This window comes from Sinocyclocheilus rhinocerous, unplaced genomic scaffold (genome assembly GCF_001515625.1).
Source record: "Sinocyclocheilus rhinocerous isolate Xijiao unplaced genomic scaffold, SAMN03320098_v1.1 scaffold63, whole genome shotgun sequence".
Classification (NCBI taxonomy): domain Eukaryota; kingdom Metazoa; phylum Chordata; class Actinopteri; order Cypriniformes; family Cyprinidae; genus Sinocyclocheilus; species Sinocyclocheilus rhinocerous.
In genome coordinates this window covers 1,255,791-1,280,216 of record NW_015659563.1, presented here as the reverse complement: position 1 = coordinate 1,280,216, position 24,426 = coordinate 1,255,791, and the positions used below count along the sequence as shown (strand labels likewise).

Genomic DNA, 24,426 nt, shown 5'->3' with positions numbered 1-24,426 from the left:
ATATCTAGTCTTTTTGTCTCTTCTTGTCTCATTTATTCTCTTCTTGTCTTGTCTCACGTCTTCTCTTCCTGTCTTATTTCTTCTCATCTAGTTTTTTTTTGCCTGTCTCATTTCTTCTCATCTAGGTTTTTTTTTGCCTCGTCTTGTTTTCTTGTCTCATTTGTCTTGTCTCATTTATTCTCTTCACGTCTTGTCTCATGACTCCTCTTCCTGTCTCATTTCGTCTAATCTAGTATTTCTTTCTTGTCTTCTTTTGTGGTCTCATTTGTCTCGTCTCATTTATTCTCTCCCCCTCACGTCTCATGTCTTCTCTTGCGGTCTCATTTCTTCTCATCTAGCCTTTTTTGTCTCGTCTTCTTTATTGTCTCATTTGTCTTGTCTTATTTATTCTCTTCATGTCTTGCGCTGTCTCATGTCTTCTTTTACTGCCTCATTTCTTCTCATATCTAGTCTTTTTTGTCTCTTCTTGTCGCATTTATTCTCTTCACATATTGTCTCATGTCTTCTCTTCCTGTTTCATTTCTTCTCATCTAGTTTTTTTGTCTCGTCTTGTTTTCTTGTCTCATTTGTCTTGTCTCATTTATTCTCTTCACGTCTTGTCTCATGACTCCTCTTCCTGTCTCATTTCGTCTAATCTAGTATTTCTTTCTTGTCTTCTTTTGTGGTCTCATTTGTCTCGTCTCATTTATTCTCTCCCCCTCACGTCTCATGTCTTCTCTTCCTGTTTCATTTCTTCTCATCTAGTTTTTTTGTCTCGTCTTGTTTTCTTGTCTCATTTGTCTTGTCTCATTTATTCTATTTGCGTCTTGTCTCGTGTCTTCTCTTCCTGTCTCATTTCTTCTAATCTAGTATTTCTTTCTTGTCTTCTTTTGTGGTCTCATTTGTCTCGTCTCATTTATTCTCTCCCCTTCACGTTGTGTCTCATATCTTCTCTTCCTGTCTCGTTTCTTCTCATCTAGACTTTTTTGTCTCCTCTTGTTTTCTTGTCTCATTTGTCTTGTCCCTTCTCGTCTCATTTATTCTCTTTACGTCTTGTCTCATTTCTTCTCTTCCTGTCTTGTTTCTTCTCTAGCCTTTTTTGTCTCGTCTTCTTTATTGTCTCATTAGTCTTGTCTCTTCTTGTCTCATTTATTCTCTTATCTTCATGTCTTGCACTGTCTCATGTCTTCTTTTCTTGCCTCATTTCTTATAATATCTAGTCTTTTTGTCTCTTCTTGTCTCATTTATTCTCTTCTTATCTTGTCTCATGTCTTCTCTTCCTGTCTTATTTCTTCTCATCTAGTTTTTTTTTGCCTCGTCTTGTTTTCTTGTCTCATTTGTCTTGTCTCATTTATTCTCTTTACATCTTGTCTCATGTCTTCTCTTCCTGTCTCATTCCTTCTAATCTAGTATTTCTTTCTTGTCTTCTTTTCTGGTCTCATTTGTCTCGTCTCATTTATTCTTTCCCCTTCATGTCTTGAATCATGTCTTCTATTCTTGACTCGCTTCTTCTCATCTACCCTTTTTTGTCTCATCTTCTTATTTGTCCTGTCTCTTCTTGTCTCATTTATTCTCTTATCTTCATGTCTTGCATTGTCTCATGTCTTCTTTTCCTGCCACATTTCTTCTCATATCTAGTCTTTTTTGCCTCTTCTTGTCTCATTTATTTTCTTCACGTTTTGTGTTGTCTCATGTCTTCTCTTCCTGCCTTGTTTCCTCTCATCTAATGTTTTTGTCTTGTCTTCTTTTCTTGTTTTATTTGTCTTGTCTCTTCTTGTCTCATTTATTCTCTTCACATCTACCATTGTCTCATGTCCCCTCATCTTGTCTCATTTCTTCTCAAGTCTATTTTTGTCTGTTTATTCTTGTCTGTTAGTGTCTCTTCTTTTTTCTTTGTCTCATATCTTATTTCATCCAGTCTCTTCCTTTTTCATTTCTTGTCTCTCTTCCTTATTTCTTCTTGTCTAGTTTCTTCTCTTCTTGTCTCATCTCATCTTTTCATGTGTGACATTCTCTCATTGTCTTCTTATCTCTTTTTGTCTCTTCTGTTCTCCTCTTTTCTCTTCATACATTTTTACTGAACATTATCATACAGTCTGCACTTATGTGCTTTTTTTAATCAGGAGTCAGTATTGATGCAGTTTTGTGGCAACAAACTGGACAAGAAAGATTTCTTTGGAAAGTCAGACCCTTTCTTGGTCTTTTACCGTAGCAATGAAGATGGAACGTAAGTTTGTATTTTTCTTCCAATAGAATGAGAGATTATTTTTCTTTTTCTTTATATCAGTACATATATCAGATGTATTTGAATGCTACATTTGATGTTTTAAGTCTAATAATGTGGTCATGTTTGAGATTGAAATTGGATGTCTCATTCAATGTCTTGTCTTCGAATCTGGTCTTGGTATTCTATGACACATTTTGACTTGCAGTAAATGATGCATGTGTGATGTGACCTATTTAAGACCCCATTTCACACTGACTGATTCTCACCTCCCATGTTGTGGTTCCTTCTCTTTGATGTGTCCTGTTTTTCAGATTTACCATCTGTCATAAGACGGAGGTGGTTAAAAACACGCTGGACCCTGTATGGCAGGCCTTCAAGATCCCAGTCAGAGCACTGTGTAACGGGGACTATGACAGGTGGGTCAAATATTAGACCTCTGAGCTTCAAAGACACTGAACAGGATATTGACTTGGTGGGAATGAGGTGTGAATTAGCATATAAAACAAATATAAATATACACAATTATATATATATATATATATATACACACACACACATACACTACTTTTCAAAAGTTTGGAGTCGGTAAGATTTTTTAATTTTTAGCATAATTATTTTTTTAAAGAAACTTATTTAAGCAAAAATAGACTAAAAACAGTAATATTGTGAAATATTATTACAATTTAAAATAACTGTTTTCTATTTTAATATATAGTAAAATGTAATTTATTCTTGTGATATAAAGCTGAATTTTCAGCATCATTACTCAAGTCACATGATCCTTCAGAAATCATTCTAATATGCTGATTTGGTTCTAAAATTCAAAAGAACAGCATTTTTTAAAAATATTTTTGATTACTGATTTCTTACCAATTTCTTAATTTGTTAGTTTAAAATGATCGGCAGTCCGATTGGTGTATGACACCAAAGTACCATGAGAACTATAGATACCATACGCTCTTTATGCTTTCGAATTGCTCTCACGGTACTTTGATGTCATACACCGATCTGTCTGTGCAGTGCCGCTTCAAATCAAAGCCAAAACCTGGATATTTTAGGCAATATAGAAATCCTGGCCAGGACGTGTCCAGGAAAAAGAGGGCATATGGTCACCCTATTTATGTGTCAACCCTGTTACAATCCTCTTATTAAAATAATAAACTAAAAAATTAAAATAATAAACATTAAATGTAAAACATTCATTTCAGATGAATTCAGCATCTTTTTAATTACTTTACCTTATTGTTTTTATGCTTGCCAGTTGGCAATGATCTTAAAATGTCAACCCTGTTACAAAGATTTTGTTTAGTAAACAATTCATAATAGCAAAATAGATGTTCTGTTAATAATAAACAACTAGTGTTGTGACCTTGACCACAAGCTTAAAATGTCTAATTTAATTGTAAAATTGTCAAGCCTGTTTCCAATCTGAAAGCACACACACACACACACACACAAAATATATTAATTCAGCTTGAGATGGTATAATTTATCAAAACTTGAAGACATTATTTGTCTGATAGAATGTTTAAAATCTTTAAAGAAATGTACTTAATCTTAAATAAAAAAATTACTTGACATAAAATAGAGTGACCTATATAATACATGCTTTTAATGACTGAGCTTTCTTTTCTTTTTTTGAAGAGCAATAAAAATCGAGGTGTATGACTGGGACAGAGATGGAGGGTAAGAAAGAAACAATCATTTTGTTATACTGAAGATAAGATGCATCAAGATAAGGCATGAGACTGTGTGTGTGTGTGTGTGTTTTCAGTCATGACTACATCGGCGAGTTCAGCACCAGCTACAGGGAGCTCTCTAAAGGCCACTCTCAGTTTACTGTGTGGGAGGTGAGCCACTCTCATTTTCCTCATGTATTTTTCCCACACGTCTGCCTAAAATATCATAAATGTCTTTTAGAAATATCCTAGCTTTAATGCAGACATTTACATTAGTAAATGTAGTTGAGGCCTAAGGAACAGTGCTGGGAAGTAACTAAAAGTATTGAAGGTACTTATGATTTTATATGTAGCACTGGAAAATCTTTTGGTCAATTAGTTTTCATAATTAAAACCTGTAGTTTTAAACTAAATGTTTAAATGTTTTAGTTAGCTACATGAACATTTACATATCTCATTTAATATGATATTAAATGTACTCATATACATATAACTCTTTTGGGAACTGTGTCTGCATTTATGTTCTTGTGTAAATTATGTTTCTGGCCTTACTGTGACATTTTGTAGCCCATCCCTGTGAAATCTCATCTTTTGTATGACTTCCACATCACTGAAGCATAAATCAAACCCATAAGAGACAAGAACACTTAAAACCGGCCACGGCACAAGAACCTTAGATAACAGCGGGAGGTCTAGCCCATGTAGTCAAACGTTCATCTCCACCAAGAGCTTCTGACAATCTAGTTTTTTGACACAATCAGAAAAAAAAAAAAAAAATATATATATATATATATATATATACAGATCACCATTTGAGATTCAACCACAGAGATTCAGCAACATTCTGTGTCTGACATTGCTGTATTTCTGCAGGTGCTGAACCCCAAGAAAAAGAAAAAAAAGAAGAAATATCTAAACTCAGGAACCGTGAGTGAATTTTTAACTAGATCCTCCAGTTTTATTAATGGAAAAAAAAGAAGAACAAAAGAAAGCAATACATGTTTTTTCTAACAAACAAACATCCTTATTGGTAAGACTTCTTATAGAAGGTCCTACATTATATCTTCATAAGTAATGCACAATGCCTTCATAAGCTGTGCATATAAATATTCATAAATGTTGATGTAGCTCATCATTGGTCTGCCCTGATGCCGTGATTCTAGAGAGTTACATCATCACCCTGAGCATGAATATTGATATGACATTTATGATTAAAGTATGCATTGCTTATTGAAAGTGTAATGATGCCCTTTAGGACTCTACATAGGAAGTGTTACCAAACTTTCATGTTGACAGGTCACTCTGCTGTCCTGCTTCATTGATGTCGAGGTTACGTTCCTGGACTACATCAAAGGAGGGTCAGTATTTGTGTGTGTGTGCACTTGTACAATCCTTCTGAACAATGTTATTGAATCTTCTTATTACATAATTACATACCATAATTTTATACCAGATGAAACATATAAATATTGCAATACCTATAACTGACAGTGAAGATGTATATTTATTTCTAATTAAAATCTATATTTTACTGGTAAATACATATTTTTCAGTTAAATTTGGTTAAAATTAATTTTTTTGTCTTAGTAAAAAGTCACTAAACATTTTTTTACATAAATGTTTTTTCTTTTTTGTGTATATATAACAGTATGCAACGATGCCTCTATTACTAACGTAACCCTCGTTCCCTGACGGAGGAAACAAAGACATTCTGTCAAAGTTCTGACACTAGGGGTTGCTCTTGGGAGGATTTGCACACCTGGCCGTGCTCAGACATCTGGGTATATAAGGGGTCCGCGTGCTGTTATGAATGTTATTCTTCTAATGATGGCGAACAGTGGTCCAGTGTTCACTCAAGGGAAACTAAAAATTGGATCCATTATTAGGGTCTAACATACATGTTGTTGGTTTAGATGATTTAACAAGTTTATACAAGCAGCACACATTATCACCTCAGAATGAAAAGGCACTGAATGCAAGCTCTACACCCTACCAGTCATCTAGATTCATCTGTTGGTACTCAGAAGTTTAGATTAAACTGGTTCCATGCGCAGTTTATAAAATCTGGTGAAGGTATTGGGTGTAGCCCAGCCCACAGTTCTACATATGTCTGCTAATGAGGCACTTTTCACTAAGGCCGAAGAGGCAGCGACACCCCTGGTTAAGTGCGCCCTCACTCCCAAAACCTCAGGCTTGATATGCCAGGATAATTGCTTCCACAATCCAATGGGATATTCTCTGCTTGGAAACAGCTTTCCCTTTCTGCTGTCCCCCAAAGCAGACAAAGAGCTGTTCAGATTACCTGAAACTCTGTGTGTGGTCGAGATTTATGCGTAAAGCCCGCACTGGGCACAACAAAGACAAGGCTGGGTCTCCCTCATCAGGAGGCAGTGCTTGCAGGGTTAACGTTTGATCCCTGAACAGGGTAGTGGGAACGTAGCCGGGCCTGGGTCTCAGGACTATGTGAGAATCTGCCGGCCTGAACTCCAGGCACATTTCATTAACGGAGAGGGCTGGAAGATTCCCCACCCTCTTGACAGAGGTGAGCGCAGTCAGGAGGGCCATGTTCATAGAGAGGGCACTAAGCTTGACTCAAATGGATCTCCCTGCAGAACCTGTAAGACGACCAGGAGATCCCAAGAAGGGGTGAGATGCAGTCTTGGAGGATTTAATCTCCTTGCACTTTTGAGGAATCTAATAATGAGATTGTGCTTTCCTTGAATTAATGGTCAAAACCTCTTTAAGGCTAGAAACACAATGAACAACTCTAGACAACTGATGTGCCAATGCAGTCTGGGTCCTGTCCAGGACATGCCCTTTGCATACAGTGCCCCAGCCTATCTTGGAAGCATCTGTTGTTGCTATGATGCATCTGGACACTTGTTCTAGGGGAACACCTGCCCACAGAAATGAAGGGTCCGTCCAAGGGCTGAATGTATAACAGCACACATGAGTGATGGAAATGCAATATGTGTCGCAGCGCCATGCCCATCGGTCATGAAGCCGTTGCTGAAGCAGTCTCATATACATCAACCCAACCGACGTTACAGTGACCGAGGATGCCAGATGCCTCAGGAGCCTTTGGAAATATTTGAGAGGAACCACTGTCTTGTACTTGAATTTATTCAAGCAGTTCAGCACTGACTGAGCATGGTCTTGCGAGAGACGTGCCATCATGGTGACTGAGTCCAACTCCACACCGAGAAAAGAGATGATCTGCATAGGGGAGAGCTTACTCTTCTCCCAGTTGACCTTCTCCCAATCAGTCTAGGTCAGGGCTGCCCAAACTCGGTCCTGGAGGGCCGGTGTCCTGAAGAGTTTAGCTCCAACCCCAATTAAACACACCTGAACCAGCTAATCAAGCTCTTACTAGGCATACTGGAAACTTAAAGGCAGGTGTGTTGAGGCAAGTTGGAGCTAAACTCTGCAGGACACCGGCCCTCCAGGACCGAGTTTGGGCAGCCCTGGTCTAGGTGCTCCAAGACCATGCCCCTGTGTGCACACAGCAACTCTCATAAGTGAGCTAATATCAGCCAGTCATCGAGGATGCGTCCCTTGTTATGCATGGTGAAGTGTGCATTGCACTTACCATGTTCCTTTGGTCTTCTGAGAAGGAGGCAAGTGACGGTCGAGGAAACTGAAGTTCATTGTGGGATCCCAAGAAGGGGTGAGATGCAGTCTTGGAGGATTTAATCTCCTTGCACTTTTGAGGAATCTAATAATGAGATTGTGCTTTCCTTGAATTAATGGTCAAAACCTCTTTAAGGCTAGAAACACAATGAACAACTCTAGACAACTGATGTGCCAATGCAGTCTGGGTCCTGTCCAGGACATGCCCTTTGCATACAGTGCCCCAGCCTATCTTGGAAGCATCTGTTGTTGCTATGATGCATCTGGACACTTGTTCTAGGGGAACACCTGCCCACAGAAATGAAGGGTCCGTCCAAGGGCTGAATGTATAACAGCACACATGAGTGATGGAAATGCAATATGTGTCGCAGCGCCATGCCCATCGGTCATGAAGCCGTTGCTGAAGCAGTCTCATATACATCAACCCAACCGACGTTACAGTGACCGAGGATGCCAGATGCCTCAGGAGCCTTTGGAAATATTTGAGAGGAACCACTGTCTTGTACTTGAATTTATTCAAGCAGTTCAGCACTGACTGAGCATGGTCTTGCGAGAGACGTGCCATCATGGTGACTGAGTCCAACTCCACACCGAGAAAAGAGATGAGCTGCATAGGGGAGAGCTTACTCTTCTCCCAGTTGACCTTCTCCCAATCAGTCTAGGTCAGGGCTGCCCAAACTCGGTCCTGGAGGGCCGGTGTCCTGAAGAGTTTAGCTCCAACCCCAATTAAACACACCTGAACCAGCTAATCAAGCTCTTACTAGGCATACTGGAAACTTAAAGGCAGGTGTGTTGAGGCAAGTTGGAGCTAAACTCTGCAGGACACCGGCCCTCCAGGACCGAGTTTGGGCAGCCCTGGTCTAGGTGCTCCAAGACCATGCCCCTGTGTGCACACAGCAACTCTCATAAGTGAGCTAATATCAGCCAGTCATCGAGGATGCGTCCCTTGTTATGCATGGTGAAGTGTGCATTGCACTTACCATGTTCCTTTGGTCTTCTGAGAAGGAGGCAAGTGACGGTCGAGGAAACTGAAGTTCATTGTGGCTCGTCACGTCTGCCTGCCCTTGTCAGCATACCTGGCGCATCAGAACATGAGGAGGCAGTCACGTTGTCTAAGCAGGTTCCTGTGCCAAGAGTCAACGTCTGGCCATCATGTAGACGTGGGCCAAAAATGCCTTGTGTATGTGTGTGTATGTGACCCAGGGAAAGATGAATTTGCTGTTTTGCTGACCATTTGGTGGCTTTCTGCCAAGTGGCGTCTGGCCGTTGGAAGCTGTTCTCCCTCCGTACCTCCACCAGGAGTGAGGCTTGACCCCAAGCCTGGGGCAAGCAGGTCAGTGGGCTCTCCTCCTTCCCTGGGTTTCCCATCTTAGGACTGCTTCAAAGACTTTCATGGGTCCTTAGTAGCCTGTGGATGAGCTGGCAGTTCCTCCTTCCCTCGAGAAGGCTGTTGTGCACCAGGGTTGTGGCATGGCCTGTGAGCCACGCTCAGACACCAAGAACCAATCATCAAGCCTCAAGCACTCAGGACAGGGTTGAGTGGAGGGATGGGAGGTCCGTGGGGATTCACCTGCCGGAAAATCTCCCCTTGCATCTCCAGGTTTACACTCAGAGCACATTGTCTAGGCCTTGTACCTAAAACTAGAAGGACTAGGACAGGAAATATCTGAGGTGACCCTCAGTCTTTTGAAAAAAGAATGAGAGCCATGAGCGCAGCGTGGCCATGGTCATGTTCTCACAAGCAGAACAAGAACCATCCGCAAAAGCTGTTGCAGTATAAGTCTGTAACACAGTTCGTAGATTGGGAAGAAGGAGGCGGGAACCGGCGAACGTTCAAACATAATTTTCATAATAAAATAAACACAAAACTTAAAATAGCGCGACAGCCCCTCATGGACGACTGCCGCGCACAAACAAAACCAAAACAACATAAATCCAGGCCTGGTCCTCTCTCGTCTTGCACTGTCGTCACTCCTCCTTTTATTCTTCCGGAGCTCGTCCGTGGGACTCGAGACCGGTGAGTGGCGCAGGTGTCGTGCATTATCACTTACTCCACCGGCCTCTCTCCGTTCCCACGGCTCTCGGCCCCGCCCCACTCGTCACAGAGTCCAACCCAAACACTGAGGACAGCGATTGTGGCCATCCGAGGGAGACATTAAACAGACCCAGTAGGACACGAATGGAATGCAATTGCAATACACACAATCCTCCATGTCTGTTCATTTAGAGAAATTTGCCCTTACAGAGAAAATTAGCTCTCAGAGATTGCTGTCGAAACACAGCAATCTCTACACTTATCTGTATTTCAGAGTCTGCTGATTATGTCATAGAATCCATCGGCGAGAGGTGAAAGGAGACTGCTGCTGTCAAAAGACACTGCATCAGCTCCAAAGAACAAAGCTGATTGAAGCATGCAGGCCCCTTATATGCCCGGATGTCCGGGGCTTGGCCATGCATGCAAATTTCATTGGCCTTTTCTGAATATGTCAAAGGTGTTTGGGCTCCCAAGAGCGACCCCTAGTTTCAGAACTTTGACACAACGTTGAAAGTGACCAACCGAAAGGAAACTAGACATGAACTACATTCTGTGAAGAATATGCGAGTGGTGCTTGCTGTGGCAAAACTCGGCACTATGCGGTTTTCTTGGCGGTTTCTAGGCACTTTCTAAGGTGTTGCTAGGATGTTTTCTGTCGTTGCTAAGCATTTACACAGGAAGGTTCTCCTAATGCCACCTATACTTCCCGCTCGATGCCTCAGCAAGAAGGGATATCCTGGTGATCGGGAAAACCCCTCAGGGCGACCCAGATACGGTAGACCAGTAGTCCCCCCGGTAGTGACGTCATGGCTGTCGCCGGCCAACGAGTTGGTGTTTTTTCAATGTATGCTTCAGACACGGGTCACGACGAGGCGTTCCCCATAGCGACCCCTAGAGGACGCAGTTCGAAGTTCCCATGAAAGGCAAATATAGTTATCATGCTGGAAATAGATGCATCATTTTGGAAATGGATTTCAGTTTCTCACATATTTTGGCAAGTGTGACGCCATCCAGGTTTTCCATGCACATGAACATGAACATACTTGAGCTCATCTATTGAGACTGGAAACACATTGCTATGCCTCACCATCCATGAATAATTCCATCTTCCTTCCCTCTCCTCCTCTCCACGTCACAAACACATATTCACAGACAGCGCACTGCATTATGATGCCGTAATAAACCGAGCTATAAATAGAGCACTCTATTCTGAGAGACACAGAGACCCCAGGCACATGATCTGGCCTTCAAACAGTCCAGCAAACACTGGAAATATCCGAGGAATAATTGGAAGGATCTGCAAAAAGACTACTGTGGAACATTCTTACAGACAGTTAGCTAATCTCTCTCTCTCTCTCTCTATATATATATATGCATTCTGTTGAACAGACAGAAAAACCAGGAAGCTGCGGAGAGAATATTAGATAAGAGCACAGAGCTGCTCTGAGGGAATAATTTCTTCATTTCTGCCCACAGGTTAAATTGAGCTGAGACACAGTTTCACACAGTCAGCTCACTGGGGATTTGACTGAGGAGCTTTATTGCACTTTAATAAACATAATATATGTTATGTTCACAAGCTGATTCACATGTGCTCACATCATTGTTTTTGCTCTGTTCACTTGCAGGACTCAAATTAATTTCACAGTGGCCATTGATTTTACTGCGTCAAACGGTGAGCTTACATTACTGAAACACTGCTCTTCAAATGAAAAAGCATCATTTACATATAATGTGAACATCTACTAATAGTTATTTATTGTAACTAACCGAGGTGTAAAAAGTACTGAGAAAGTACAGATAAAATTTTGTACTCAATTAAAAGTACCTACCCTTAAATCATAAAATTATATATTATATTATATTTTTTATTATTATATATTTACATTATTTACAGTAATTAATAAAAATCATTGATTGTTTACCCATATCAGAGTTGAACTATTCAGCTGAAAAGAGCTAATTTAAGGGTGTAACCATGTGGTCAAAATACTCTTTTAAAGATAATGCATAGATAGATCATTATTTTTTAAAGAGGGAAATTGCACAGCATAACAGGGTTGAGGGGTGAACAAAAGCATCAATTTATCAAATAACGTGTTTAGTTCTTCATGGGTACACAATACACAAATGGAACCATTTAATTAGAATGACCCAGAATTCTAAATTATTACCTATACAGCATGAAATTTTAACCATTCATATTTAAATGCTTTGTTGATTAATGCATTTTCTGCTTTATTTATGGCAGGCAACCCTTCTCAGCCTACCTCTCTACACTACATGAGCCCGTATCATCTGAATGCGTATGCACTGGCCCTCAGAGCCGTGGGAGAGATTATTCAGGACTATGATAGTGATAAGCTGTTCCCTGCACTGGGGTTTGGTGCAAAACTGCCACCCGATGGCCGCATATCTCATGAATTCCCGCTGGTGAGGACACTTCTTTTTGATTATACTGTTTAAACTAAAAGTAATTGCTTGTATTCTATATTCAAACAATTAGTTCTCAAACAGCATCTTATGTGTTTTATTTGTCAGTGAGAGTGTTGCATGGACAATCTTACACTGATTATGCCTAAGTCATTTACATTTACATTTAATCATTTAGCAGACACTTTTATCCAAAGCGACTTATAAATGAGGAGAACAATAGAAGCAATCAGACCAACAAGAGAGCAACAGTATACAAGTGCTGTGACAAGTCTCAGTTAGTCTAGCACAGTACACATAGCAAGGTGTTTTAATTATTTATTTATTTTAGAGCGAATAGAATAGGTTAGAGTTAGTGTTAGGGTGAGAGTGCTAATATTAAGTCTAATATTAATTGGTCAGGTGCTGCCAAAAAAAAAAAAGAAAAGTGTTTTTATACGTTTTTTTAAAAAAATGGCTAAAGTCTCAACTGCTCGAATTGAGATTGCAGGTCGTTTCACCAGCTGGGAACAGTCCAGGAAAACATCCGTGAGATTGATTTTGTGCCTCTTTGGGATGGCACCACGAGGCGTCGTTCACTTGCAGAACGCAAGCTTCTGGAGGAAGCATAATTCTGAGCTAGCAAGTTTAGGTAGTTGTCTTGTAAGCAAGCATCAGTACCTTGAATTTAAGGATGGAATACACTACATGACTTTTGCCCAGATTTTTGCCCTGTCAACATATCAAGTAATGTATATGATGTGCACAAACTTATTTATTTATTTTAACTTCAGACTATGATTCCTTCAAGATTTTAAGTCATATAGTGTATTTCAGCCTTTACATGCAATCTGCTAGCAATCTCATCATACTACATTGGACAAACTGTTACAAGCTCTGCTGTATCTCCATCTACACCCAGTAAGCTTTCTTGGTCAAAATTCATATAGTCTGGTTCAGTTTTCCTGCAGCTCCCTTTTAGAGTTCCTCTGAAATCCTCCACCTCCCCCAGCACCACATGTCTAGGATATTATTTATGCCTTTTTGTGCTGCTGCTGCAGCAGCATGCATAGAATATCTAGTCCACCAAGACAAAATACATTAACATTGTCTAAACTACCTGAGAGGTGTCATGAATGAAATAACCTAAATGGTATTCTTATATTGGGGTAAGGAAAACCCAATCGAAATTATCCATTACTCCAGCGATGCTTTTCATGTAAATCAGTGTTTCATCAACTTATTTAGTGTATTTACCACTTTTGTAAACAGAGTAAGTAAACTCTGGATTTTTGCACGGCATCATTTTATAAATATATTGCATTGAGGTGTCTCATTTACCTAATAAACCCAATTGAATCAAGTGTTTTGTCTAATGCAGAGATTCATTATAGATTCATATACAGTCCTGGTGCCCCGGGGAGATATATTGAGAAACAGTGGACTATGGTTTGCACCTTTGATATGCTGACATCCTAGTATACTAGTCTCTGCCAAACCCCAACCATAGACTGAACACATATGCCTGGGCTACCTGATATGGCTGTACTCCTCCATCTCTAGCTCTTTCAGATCCACTTCTGAACCTGACCTCCAGCAGGACCCTGAAAGCCTACACTTATAGGCTGAGTGCAGTCTGTTTTTCCCCTGTGTTGATGCATTTCATATTGGCTAGAATATATCAAGTGTGCTTTCCTTTTATTCAAAAGGCAGTTTGCCCTGGCTGTTTAGTTATTGTACCTTTGACAAGCCCAATAAACATACTTTAAATTCCAGCCTCTTCCTTTGTAATTAAGGAAGGAGATTGTACATTTTAAATGTGTACATCTATTAAGAATTCATATTATTAACTTTTAGAAGTACTTTAGCATATAAATGACCTAAAAGCCAACAAACATGGACTAAACGCCAAAAAGCTCCAGTTTTGATTTCACACAATTACACCACTGGTAACCAAATAAGGGCTCTGCGGGGTGACTAACTGACAAATATGGATGAAACCGTTCATAAAGGAAATTGAAAAAGATTGATAGACATTAACAAATGGAGATTACCCACAGCTGTCTCGCATTTCTAAAGAGCACGGAATTTATTTTCTTTATTTTTTTTTTCTCTGTTTTTTTCCTCTTCCACACCCACGAAACGGTCACAGAGAATCTATCACATAATCCCATATACAGTGAGACACAGATCCTTATTGGACCAAACAGATGCACTGCCTGCGGCTGCAGCTGCCCACACACAGCTAAAACACACACACACACACACTTCTCCTCAGGGCTGAACGCGGGAGACTCCATATGCACTCAGCAGAGCATTAAAGCTTTACTTGAGTGAATAGCTCTCGTTAAACGCGCCTCTTACTACAGAAAGCTTCTGGGATGTGAGCTCAGACGGCTGAACTTTTGATGGCTGATTCGTGTTGTTGTTGTTTTGCTTTGACAGTGATTGCTCACTGTAAACATTTCCGAATATACTATCTATAATATCTACTATCAGTATAGACTACTACTATTTAGTAGTAATATAGATTACTGCTTACTATATTACTAAAATCCTGTTGGATATTATTAAAGAGTATTTTAACATAAAATATATGTTCTACATTTGTGCAAACACAAACTTTTAAAAAGAGAACCTTTCACAGAATTAATATACTTTAAAAGAAACTCCAAACTGAATTAAATGTTTTCGGACACTTAATTGCATGTTAATTGCATTTAAATTAAAATGTATTATAGTTTAGATTTATGTTAAGTGCAATTAGCTGAAGAGTGGTTTTTTGACCCAGTTAAGTACATCTTTATGTGTAATTGCATAATTATTTCCATTGTCTTTGAATTATGGTTACAATTTACTGGAGAATATGCTGACAAGCTTTTATGGTGAGCTCAAGTATACTTTAATGTCATGTATTTAAATATATTTGTAATTGCAAATTTTTAATGATGAATTTGCAATGTAGTACATTTACAATATTTGAACTTTAAATGTAATATCGAATAATACTAGAGCTCAAATGATATTACTTTACATGTGCTTTAGTGTGTTAGTCAGCATATCAAAATAAATGTATTTTACAGTAAAACTTTTAATTTGATATTATTACACAGTGTACATTTTTAAAAAAGTGTATTTAGTTTAAGAGACAGACATGAAAGTGTACTCTCTACACTTAAGTGGCCTTCTTTCATTAATGTGATATTATCTGCAAGTACAGTTTTTAAGATTATATCTAAAAAAAATATAAAGTATATAACATATAATTTTACAATTTGACGTACACTGCAAGTGCACATTCAGTACAATTAAGCACACTTTTCCACAATAGTACGTAGCCTAAACACCCATTTACAGTATGTATGCGTCTTACTCTGTGATGCTTGTATTGTGAACGTGTGTATTACATGTACATATGTTCATTTAGATATGTACTTACAGAACGGGAACCCAGAAAACCCATACTGCAGCGGGATAGAGGGCGTTCTAGAGGCATATTATCAGAGTCTGAAGTCTGTTCGTCTCTATGGACCAACATACTTCTCACCTGTCATTAATCATGTAGCAAGGTGAGGCCAATTATATTTAAACATATATACTATTTATCACACTAGTTATTATGGCCATGCACTAAAAATATCCTATTAAATTTACAGTTACAAAAAAAGTTTCAAGTTTTGTTTTACAGTAAAATTACATACAATAAAATGTTAACCCATTCATTTTTTTCATATTTTGTTATGTTAAGTACTAGTCAAGTCGAGTCACCTTTATTTATATAGCGCTTTCTACAATACAGATTGTGTACTACAATGTTATGTTTGCATCCTGGTACTTCGTTAGAGAACTGATTGTAGGCAATAGCCCAAAAAAGCATGCGTTGGGGCATGTACTTTTCTTTGTGACACTAGGATGGATTCGATTTGATTTGGGATTCAGCCCCTGTGTCCATAACAAGCACATGAACTGATCAGCTTATTTCTTTGCAGATATGCGTCATTAGTAAAGGATGGCTCCGAATACTTCATCCTCCTCATCATCTCTGATGGGGTCATCTCTGACATGGCTCAGACGAAAGAATCCATCGTAAATGTAAGTAAAAAAAACTCAGTCCCCTGCAACCTTTACACCATTTGGAAAAACAGAAAAGATAAGTGTCCCTTATATACATATTTATAAAATGTGACAATGAATAGCTGACACCTAGTTTTACTATGTGGTAGGCCTATTACTTTATGTTTATAAACAGCAAGATTTTGACATCATGTCAACATTGTGTTCCCAAGTTATCAACCCTGTTACCATCATAATTTCCCCCCTGTTAAGGTGGTGAACTTTTCCATAATTTTTTTTTTTTTTTTTTTAAAGACATAATTCCACAACTCTTTGTCTGAATAATGTTGTGCTTGTCAGTAAGGTATGATTTTAAAATGTCAGCCCTGTTACTATGATTTTGCAGTAGGCAATTGGTTTACAGTTTAGTTTTACATTACAAGTCTTCTCCTCAAAGCAGTGAAACTACATTCTTCTTGCCTAAACAATTACCAGTCGTCTACTACAAAATCATGGTAATGATGCTGACATTTTAGAATCATATCTGTATATCTACCTGACAGAATGTTTAAAAATGTACAAAAATGTCCTTAAAAATCACTTTATCAAACTGGAAAAAGCACAAGATGAACCTTAATTTCCTAAAGTCCAAGTTGGTTTGCTTTGTAAACAATAGCCATTAATCATTCTAGTCACTAGAAGACGTGATTATTGGATGAAAAATTAGACTATCACTGTGCTGAATAAAAGAGAAGAATTTACACCCACTCATAAAGTTTGTTGATTCTTCATTGTGGATACTATTACAATATGAAGAATACAGAATTAGAAAAAGAAAAAAAAGTCTTAAACTGAATCCATTTGTCTTTCCTTTAAAACACGCCAACTGAGACGCTGAAATGTGATATATTGTGCAGGCTGTGATGGGCAGAGTCTCTTTGAATCATGACAGGAGTCGTTCATAATGTGTTAGTGTGCAGATAGCTGAGCCGTTTACACTCAAGCACGACAAGTTACCTGAACTTAATGAATGGGCCTCAGATTTCAGATTTCAGAATTGCATACCAATGGCAGCCACCTTGTGGTGCTTTCCTTAAATATTGTGTGAAGTAAGGTTCAAACTTTAAATAAACATAAAAGTTGACTAACATTTTTGCATACTCCAGAATGCGTAACAGGGTTGCAAGTAAAATTTACATACAGTATTTGTATATTTAGCCAAAATTAAGTCATCATTCAGAAGGAGATCAAATCTTTGTAGCTTTTGATGAATATAAAATATTATTGGAAGAAAATATTTTCAAGAGTATTATTTATTTATTTATTTATTTTAAATAACTCAGTAACAGGGTTGAATGATTTAGCATTCAACACTATAATTTCTCCAAACAATGATGTCACTTTCTTGAATGGAATGCACTTTTTTATAGGGAGAAATCATGCGGTAACAGAGTTGAACATAAAATCCGGGACACAGCTAAATACTGCATTTTTGCCCATTATTTATTTATTATTTATTTCAAATCATCATTTTACAGGGATCACAGACATTTAATTGTTTAAAATTAGCCATTGCTTAAAAAAGTAAATGAAAATCAGTTTGCACTCCTATCCTAACAAACCATACATCAATGGAAAGCTTATTTATTCAGAGAAATTGACCCTTATGACTGGTTTTGTGGTCCAGGGTCACATTTCAGAAAAGTGCCTCATGTGTCTCCAAGACAGATCGGAACGCAAGATGTTGTATTGCATTACTGCGATCAGAAGTCTGTTTTGTACATGTTAAATTATACAAATACTGAATTATATGAGGAGGGTATTCTTGGGGGTCTTGTTTTAACGAACTGTTCCCTTCTGTTGAAGGCCTCTAGTCTTCCCATGTCGATTATCATCGTTGGAGTCGGGCCAGCCGAGTTTGACGGTAAGATGAGAGAGATGTGTATGTCTTTGATGATGTGAGAAGATGTGATATGATATCAATCCAGTCCAGCAGAGCAGATCAGATCAAAAGAGAAACTTCACTTATGTTCCAGTGAGACCAATCAGTCTCCCAGAACGTCATTAGTGGCGTATGTGCTATAAGAGCTTTCAAATTTCAATTGGCTTATCAGTTCATTTCTTAAATAACCCTGCACCTCTCCTTTCATCATTAAAGTGTAATCTAGTTACTTAGTTTCAACTGTCATCACTGCCTCATCTGCTGTAGATTTCACATTTTGTTTGTTGGTATCCTATTTGTTTGAACTGAATGAGAATGATTTACGCTCACTGATAGTGTTGATATTATTTATGGAAGATTATTTATTCACAAGATGACATAATTGGAAAGTAAACCAAAATTTGATTTATTTAGCAAATTGCTTTATGACTGTACATGATTGTATGACTTATTTGCGTCGAAGCATTTTTGTGCTTAAAATATCGACAATGACTTATTTTTACATAGGAACAAATTTAAACACGTAAATTTGTTTAGTGATTTTTTTATTTAAAAAATTTTTTTTTTTAAGTTTGTTTAGTAAATATTTTTGTGTTGAAAGACTTCATGCTAATGTGAATTTTCCTTTAATTCATTGCCATTGTTTTAGTTTTAAAGACCCATATTCAAAATACTCACTTTTTTAACACTCATTTTGGTTTATTTTACATAAAACCATCTATAATGTTAGTTAAGGGTTCCAAACAAGGTTTCCACCCTCTTTTCCAGCAGGTTTGAGACTCTTACTGTGACTTTTTTTTAAATATATATATAAATTTGCTACTGTACCTTTAAGATTTTTCTGTAAATGACATTATGAACCTGGTGTACTGAATATAGAATATGTGTTGATATGTGAACATGGCCGGCCGTGACATCAGGATTTCTGAAGACAGTTTTGCTGTTTAGTTTTCATAAATGTTCTAGATATACTGAGGTGGATGTTTTGCATTCTGAAAGTTAAGGCACCTACACACACTGAATTCAGTGAATTGGACAGCAGTTACATACAACAGTTTCTCTACATTTGGTCATATGACAGGGTGTTACTCTTGCAAACTCTTGCATTTCTCCTCTATGTTCTAGTGACATACCTTCCCAATTGAAATCAGTGGATTTTTTGGTCTTCTCAAATGTAGATAAACTGTATCGAGTAACAGCTCTTAGGTTATGTCTGCATAGTACTTCATACTGTTTCATTTGAGAAGACCAAGAAAAATCCAGTCTTCCTTTAAATTGTGTTTTTATATTACACGTTTTTAAAAGGAAAGCTTGGTCTCTTCTGGGCTTGCAGTTTGTATAAAGGTTGATACTTTTTTGTCCTTTAATGAAGATAAAACCTCATTTACATGCAGCTCCCTGTGTTCTCGTTATCTCACAGCAGTCATGATTTGCTCTTTTAACTCATTTCATAGCTGCTACATTAAAGGGTGTATCTGAACTCATATGAAATCCAGTGATAGCACACTTGACTATAACAGTCTGAGCCGAATGGAAGCACCACATGATGGTTTTTCCTGTGCCATTTTCTTCCATTTGACAGAGATGATTGAACTAGATGGAGATGAGGTCAGGATATCATCCAGGGGTCGCTTTGCGGAGAGAGACATCGTGCAGGTGAGCTTTCCAGCCCTGTATATCGTATATCTGTGGACAGAAATAGTAAAGCAATATTCTAGGCGATTTTCAACCTAATGTCTACAGCGTCTGTAGCATTGATGATCACAGACTCATCTCTCAGTGTGTGTGTGGTAATAAAAAGCAAACGGGAAAAATGTTTACAGTAAATACATGGAGCCCGAGCAGGCAAGTGTGCAGAACTGAAAATAAATGTTTAGCTTATGATCATCATATTTTTGAAGGTATAACCATCAACCTTATAGCTATAGTTCACATAAAAATGAACATATGCTGAAAATGTACTCACCCTCAGGCCATCCAAGATGTAGATGAGTTTGTTTCTTCATCAGATTTGGAGAAATTTAGTATTCCATCACTATATGGATCCTCTGCAGTGAATGGGTGCCGTCAGAACAGCTGATAAAAACATCACAATAATCCACAAGTAATCACTCCAGTTCATCAGTTAACCTGAAGCGAAAAGCTGCATGTTCGTTTTACAAGCCAAAACAGTTCTAAACAAAGATTGATGATGGTGATGGACTTTTTCCCTGGAGGAAGTGTCATTATGGATATGGATTATGGACAGTTGTTTGGACTCTCATTCTGACGGCACCCATTCACTGCAGAGAATCCATTGCTGAGACACTGATGTAATGCTACATTTCTCCAAATCTGATGCAGAAACAAACTCATCTACATCTTGGATTTTAAATTGTGTTTTTATATTACACGTTTTTAAAAGGAAAGCTTGGTCTCTTCTGGGCTTGCAGTTTGTATAAAGGTTGATACTTTTTTGTCCTTTAATGAAGATAAAACCTCATTTACATGCAGCTCCCTGTGTTCTCGTTATCTCACAGCAGTCATGATTTGCTCTTTTAACTCATTTCATAGCTGCTACATTAAAGGGTGTATCTGAACTCATATGAAATCCAGTGATAGCACACTTGACTATAACAGTCTGAGCCGAATGGAAGCACCACATGATGGTTTTTCCTGTGCCATTTTCTTCCATTTGACAGAGATGATTGAACTAGATGGAGATGAGGTCAGGATATCATCCAGGGGTCGCTTTGCGGAGAGAGACATCGTGCAGGTGAGCTTTCCAGCCCTGTATATCGTATATCTGTGGACAGAAATAGTAAAGCAATATTCTAGGCGATTTTCAACCTAATGTCTACAGCGTCTGTAGCATTGATGATCACAGACTCATCTCTCAGTGTGTGTGTGGTAATAAAAAGCAAACGGGAAAAATGTTTACAGTAAATACATGGAGCCCGAGCAGGCAAGTGTGCAGAACTGAAAATAAATGTTTAGCTTATGATCATCATATTTTTGAAGGTATAACCATCAACCTTATAGCTATAGTTCACATAAAAATGAACATATGCTGAAAATGTACTCACCCTCAGGCCATCCAAGATGTAGATGAGTTTGTTTCTTCATCAGATTTGGAGAAATTTAGTATTCCATCACTATATGGATCCTCTGCAGTGAATGGGTGCCGTCAGAACAGCTGATAAAAACATCACAATAATCCACAAGTAATCACTCCAGTTCATCAGTTAACCTGAAGCGAAAAGCTGCATGTTCGTTTTACAAGCCAAAACAGTTCTAAACAAAGATTGATGATGGTGATGGACTTTTTCCCTGGAGGAAGTGTCATTATGGATATGGATTATGGACAGTTGTTTGGACTCTCATTCTGACGGCACCCATTCACTGCAGAGAATCCATTGCTGAGACACTGATGTAATGCTACATTTCTCCAAATCTGATGCAGAAACAAACTCATCTACATCTTGGATGGCCTGAGAGTGAGTACATTTTCAACAAATTTTCATTTTTGGGTGAACTATTTCTTTAATCATTACATGTGTTAAGAATTCATAACATCTGGATGAACGATTGAAAACAAATATTTTTCTTCATTTTTCGACACTTAATTGCATGTTATGTACACCAAAAATTTTCTAAAACTTGAATGCCATGTATTTAAGTATATTTACAATTAAACGTTTGTAATGATGATGTTGCAATTTAGCACATTTAAAATATGAACTTTAAATGCTATATCACATAACACCGGTCACAAAACTGCACGGTAGTGATGTTCGATTCTTGAACAAATCACACAATCGAACTGAATCGAACTTTAGTTCCGGGTTGATAACGCAGGACGCTCAGCTGAAGTAGCGTGTCCGACTCAAAAAGAACCGAATGAGCCGGTTCAACCAACTGTCGAAGTTTGCCGAGTCTGAAAGTTAAGGCACCTACACACACTGAATTCAGTGAATTGGACAGCAGTTACATACAACAGTTTCTCTACATTTGGTCATATGACAGGGTGTTACTCTTGCAAACTCTTGCATTTCTCCTCTATGTTCTAGTGACATACCTTCCCAATTGAAATCAGTGGATTTTTTGGTCTTCTCAAATGTAGATAAACTGTATCGAGTAACAGCTCTTAGGTTATGTCTGCATAGTACTTCATACTGTTTCATTTGAGAAGACCAAGAAAAATCCAGTCTTCCTTTAAATTGTGTTTTTATATTACACGTTTTTAAAAGGAAAGCTTGGTCTCTTCTGGGCTTGCAGTTTGTATAAAGGTTGATACTTTTTTGTCCTTTAATGAAGATAAAACCTCATTTACATGCAGCTCCCTGTGTTCTCGTTATCTCACAGCAGTCATGATTTGCTCTTTTAACTCATTTCATAGCTGCTACATTAAAGGGTGTATCTGAACTCATATGAAATCCAGTGATAGCACACTTGACTATAACAGTCTGAGCCGAATGGAAGCACCACATGATGGTTTTTCCTGTGCCATTTTCTTCCATTTGACAGAGATGATTGAACTAGATGGAGATGAGGTCAGGATATCATCCAGGGGTCGCTTTGCGGAGAGAGACATCGTGCAGGTGAGCTTTCCAGCCCTGTATATCGTATATCTGTGGACAGAAATAGTAAAGCAATATTCTAGGCGATTTTCAACCTAATGTCTACAGCGTCTGTAGCATTGATGATCACAGACTCATCTCTCAGTGTGTGTGTGGTAATAAAAAGCAAACGGGAAAAATGTTTACAGTAAATACATGGAGCCCGAGCAGGCAAGTGTGCAGAACTGAAAATAAATGTTTAGCTTATGATCATCATATTTTTGAAGGTATAACCATCAACCTTATAGCTATAGTTCACATAAAAATGAACATATGCTGAAAATGTACTCACCCTCAGGCCATCCAAGATGTAGATGAGTTTGTTTCTTCATCAGATTTGGAGAAATTTAGTATTCCATCACTATATGGATCCTCTGCAGTGAATGGGTGCCGTCAGAACAGCTGATAAAAACATCACAATAATCCACAAGTAATCACTCCAGTTCATCAGTTAACCTGAAGCGAAAAGCTGCATGTTCGTTTTACAAGCCAAAACAGTTCTAAACAAAGATTGATGATGGTGATGGACTTTTTCCCTGGAGGAAGTGTCATTATGGATATGGATTATGGACAGTTGTTTGGACTCTCATTCTGACGGCACCCATTCACTGCAGAGAATCCATTGCTGAGACACTGATGTAATGCTACATTTCTCCAAATCTGATGCAGAAACAAACTCATCTACATCTTGGATGGCCTGAGAGTGAGTACATTTTCAACAAATTTTCATTTTTGGGTGAACTATTTCTTTAATCATTACATGTGTTAAGAATTCATAACATCTGGATGAACGATTGAAAACAAATATTTTTCTTCATTTTTCGACACTTAATTGCATGTTATGTACACCAAAAATTTTCTAAAACTTGAATGCCATGTATTTAAGTATATTTACAATTAAACGTTTGTAATGATGATGTTGCAATTTAGCACATTTAAAATATGAACTTTAAATGCTATATCACATAACACCGGTCACAAAACTGCACGGTAGTGATGTTCGATTCTTGAACAAATCACACAATCGAACTGAATCGAACTTTAGTTCCGGGTTGATAACGCAGGACGCTCAGCTGAAGTAGCGTGTCCGACTCAAAAAGAACCGAATGAGCCGGTTCAACCAACTGTCGAAGTTTGCCGAGGATTACCGAGGATTCTGATGTGAGTGAGTTGACGATACTGTGCAAGCCTGAGGCATGTACTGGAAATATGACTACTGTTATTAAATAACATTTTATTAAAACCTGCAAAAACCTTTCTGTCGAGAGATGTAAATAAATTTTACTATAGTGTATTGTGCATGCAGATTATATTTGAAGTTGTTTAAGCGAAATCAAGGAGTTTATAAGACTGGTTTATTTTTTTAATATACTTTAGACATGTAGAACATATCCGCGTTTGTGCATCAGTGTCTGTAATGTGTGTTGTATGTGCGAAATTTTATCCAAGGCTAGTCAATGCTGGTCAGTCGTATCTGACAGAAAGGATCCGCGAATGAAACTGTGACCACAAGCACCATTAACTTAAAGCTGCAGTCCGTAAGTTTTGCCTCTTTGTCGCCATCTCTGTTTGAAAACCTGGAATATGGCCAAATAAGAATTTTCACCGTATATTGCCATCTGAACAAGTAAGTAACAAGTCTGCCACGTTTGTTCTGACCAAAAAGCATTACCATAAATCTCGCTACCAATGGTGATTAAATCTAAAGATCGGTTAGCTCATATCACATCAAACCGTTCAAATGATTATTATTGTTATACTTTATTCTCAAATCATTAATGTTAACAACATCAGCATTGGTGACTATGAGTAGTGTGTATTAGCGTGTAGATTTCAATTTCTGCACAGTCTAATCTAATTGTCATACACTT

General features: G+C 38.1%; 1 protein-coding gene across 1 annotated transcript in view; it reads left to right on the top strand.

The window, feature by feature from the left end:
• Positions 1–24,426, top strand: part of LOC107723993 (copine-8-like) — a 78,093-nt gene that overhangs the window by 49,071 nt on the left and 4,596 nt on the right. The window contains exons 8-19 of the mRNA XM_016532756.1: positions 2,103–2,206; positions 2,518–2,622; positions 3,851–3,892; positions 3,981–4,056; positions 4,759–4,812; positions 5,182–5,243; positions 11,179–11,225; positions 11,802–11,983; positions 15,404–15,531; positions 15,952–16,054; positions 17,882–17,939; positions 19,540–19,613. Coding sequence (XP_016388242.1) covers positions 2,103–2,206; positions 2,518–2,622; positions 3,851–3,892; positions 3,981–4,056; positions 4,759–4,812; positions 5,182–5,243; positions 11,179–11,225; positions 11,802–11,983; positions 15,404–15,531; positions 15,952–16,054; positions 17,882–17,939; positions 19,540–19,613 — 1,035 coding nt within the window. The remainder of the gene's footprint in view (positions 1–2,102; positions 2,207–2,517; positions 2,623–3,850; positions 3,893–3,980; positions 4,057–4,758; positions 4,813–5,181; positions 5,244–11,178; positions 11,226–11,801; positions 11,984–15,403; positions 15,532–15,951; positions 16,055–17,881; positions 17,940–19,539; positions 19,614–24,426) is intronic.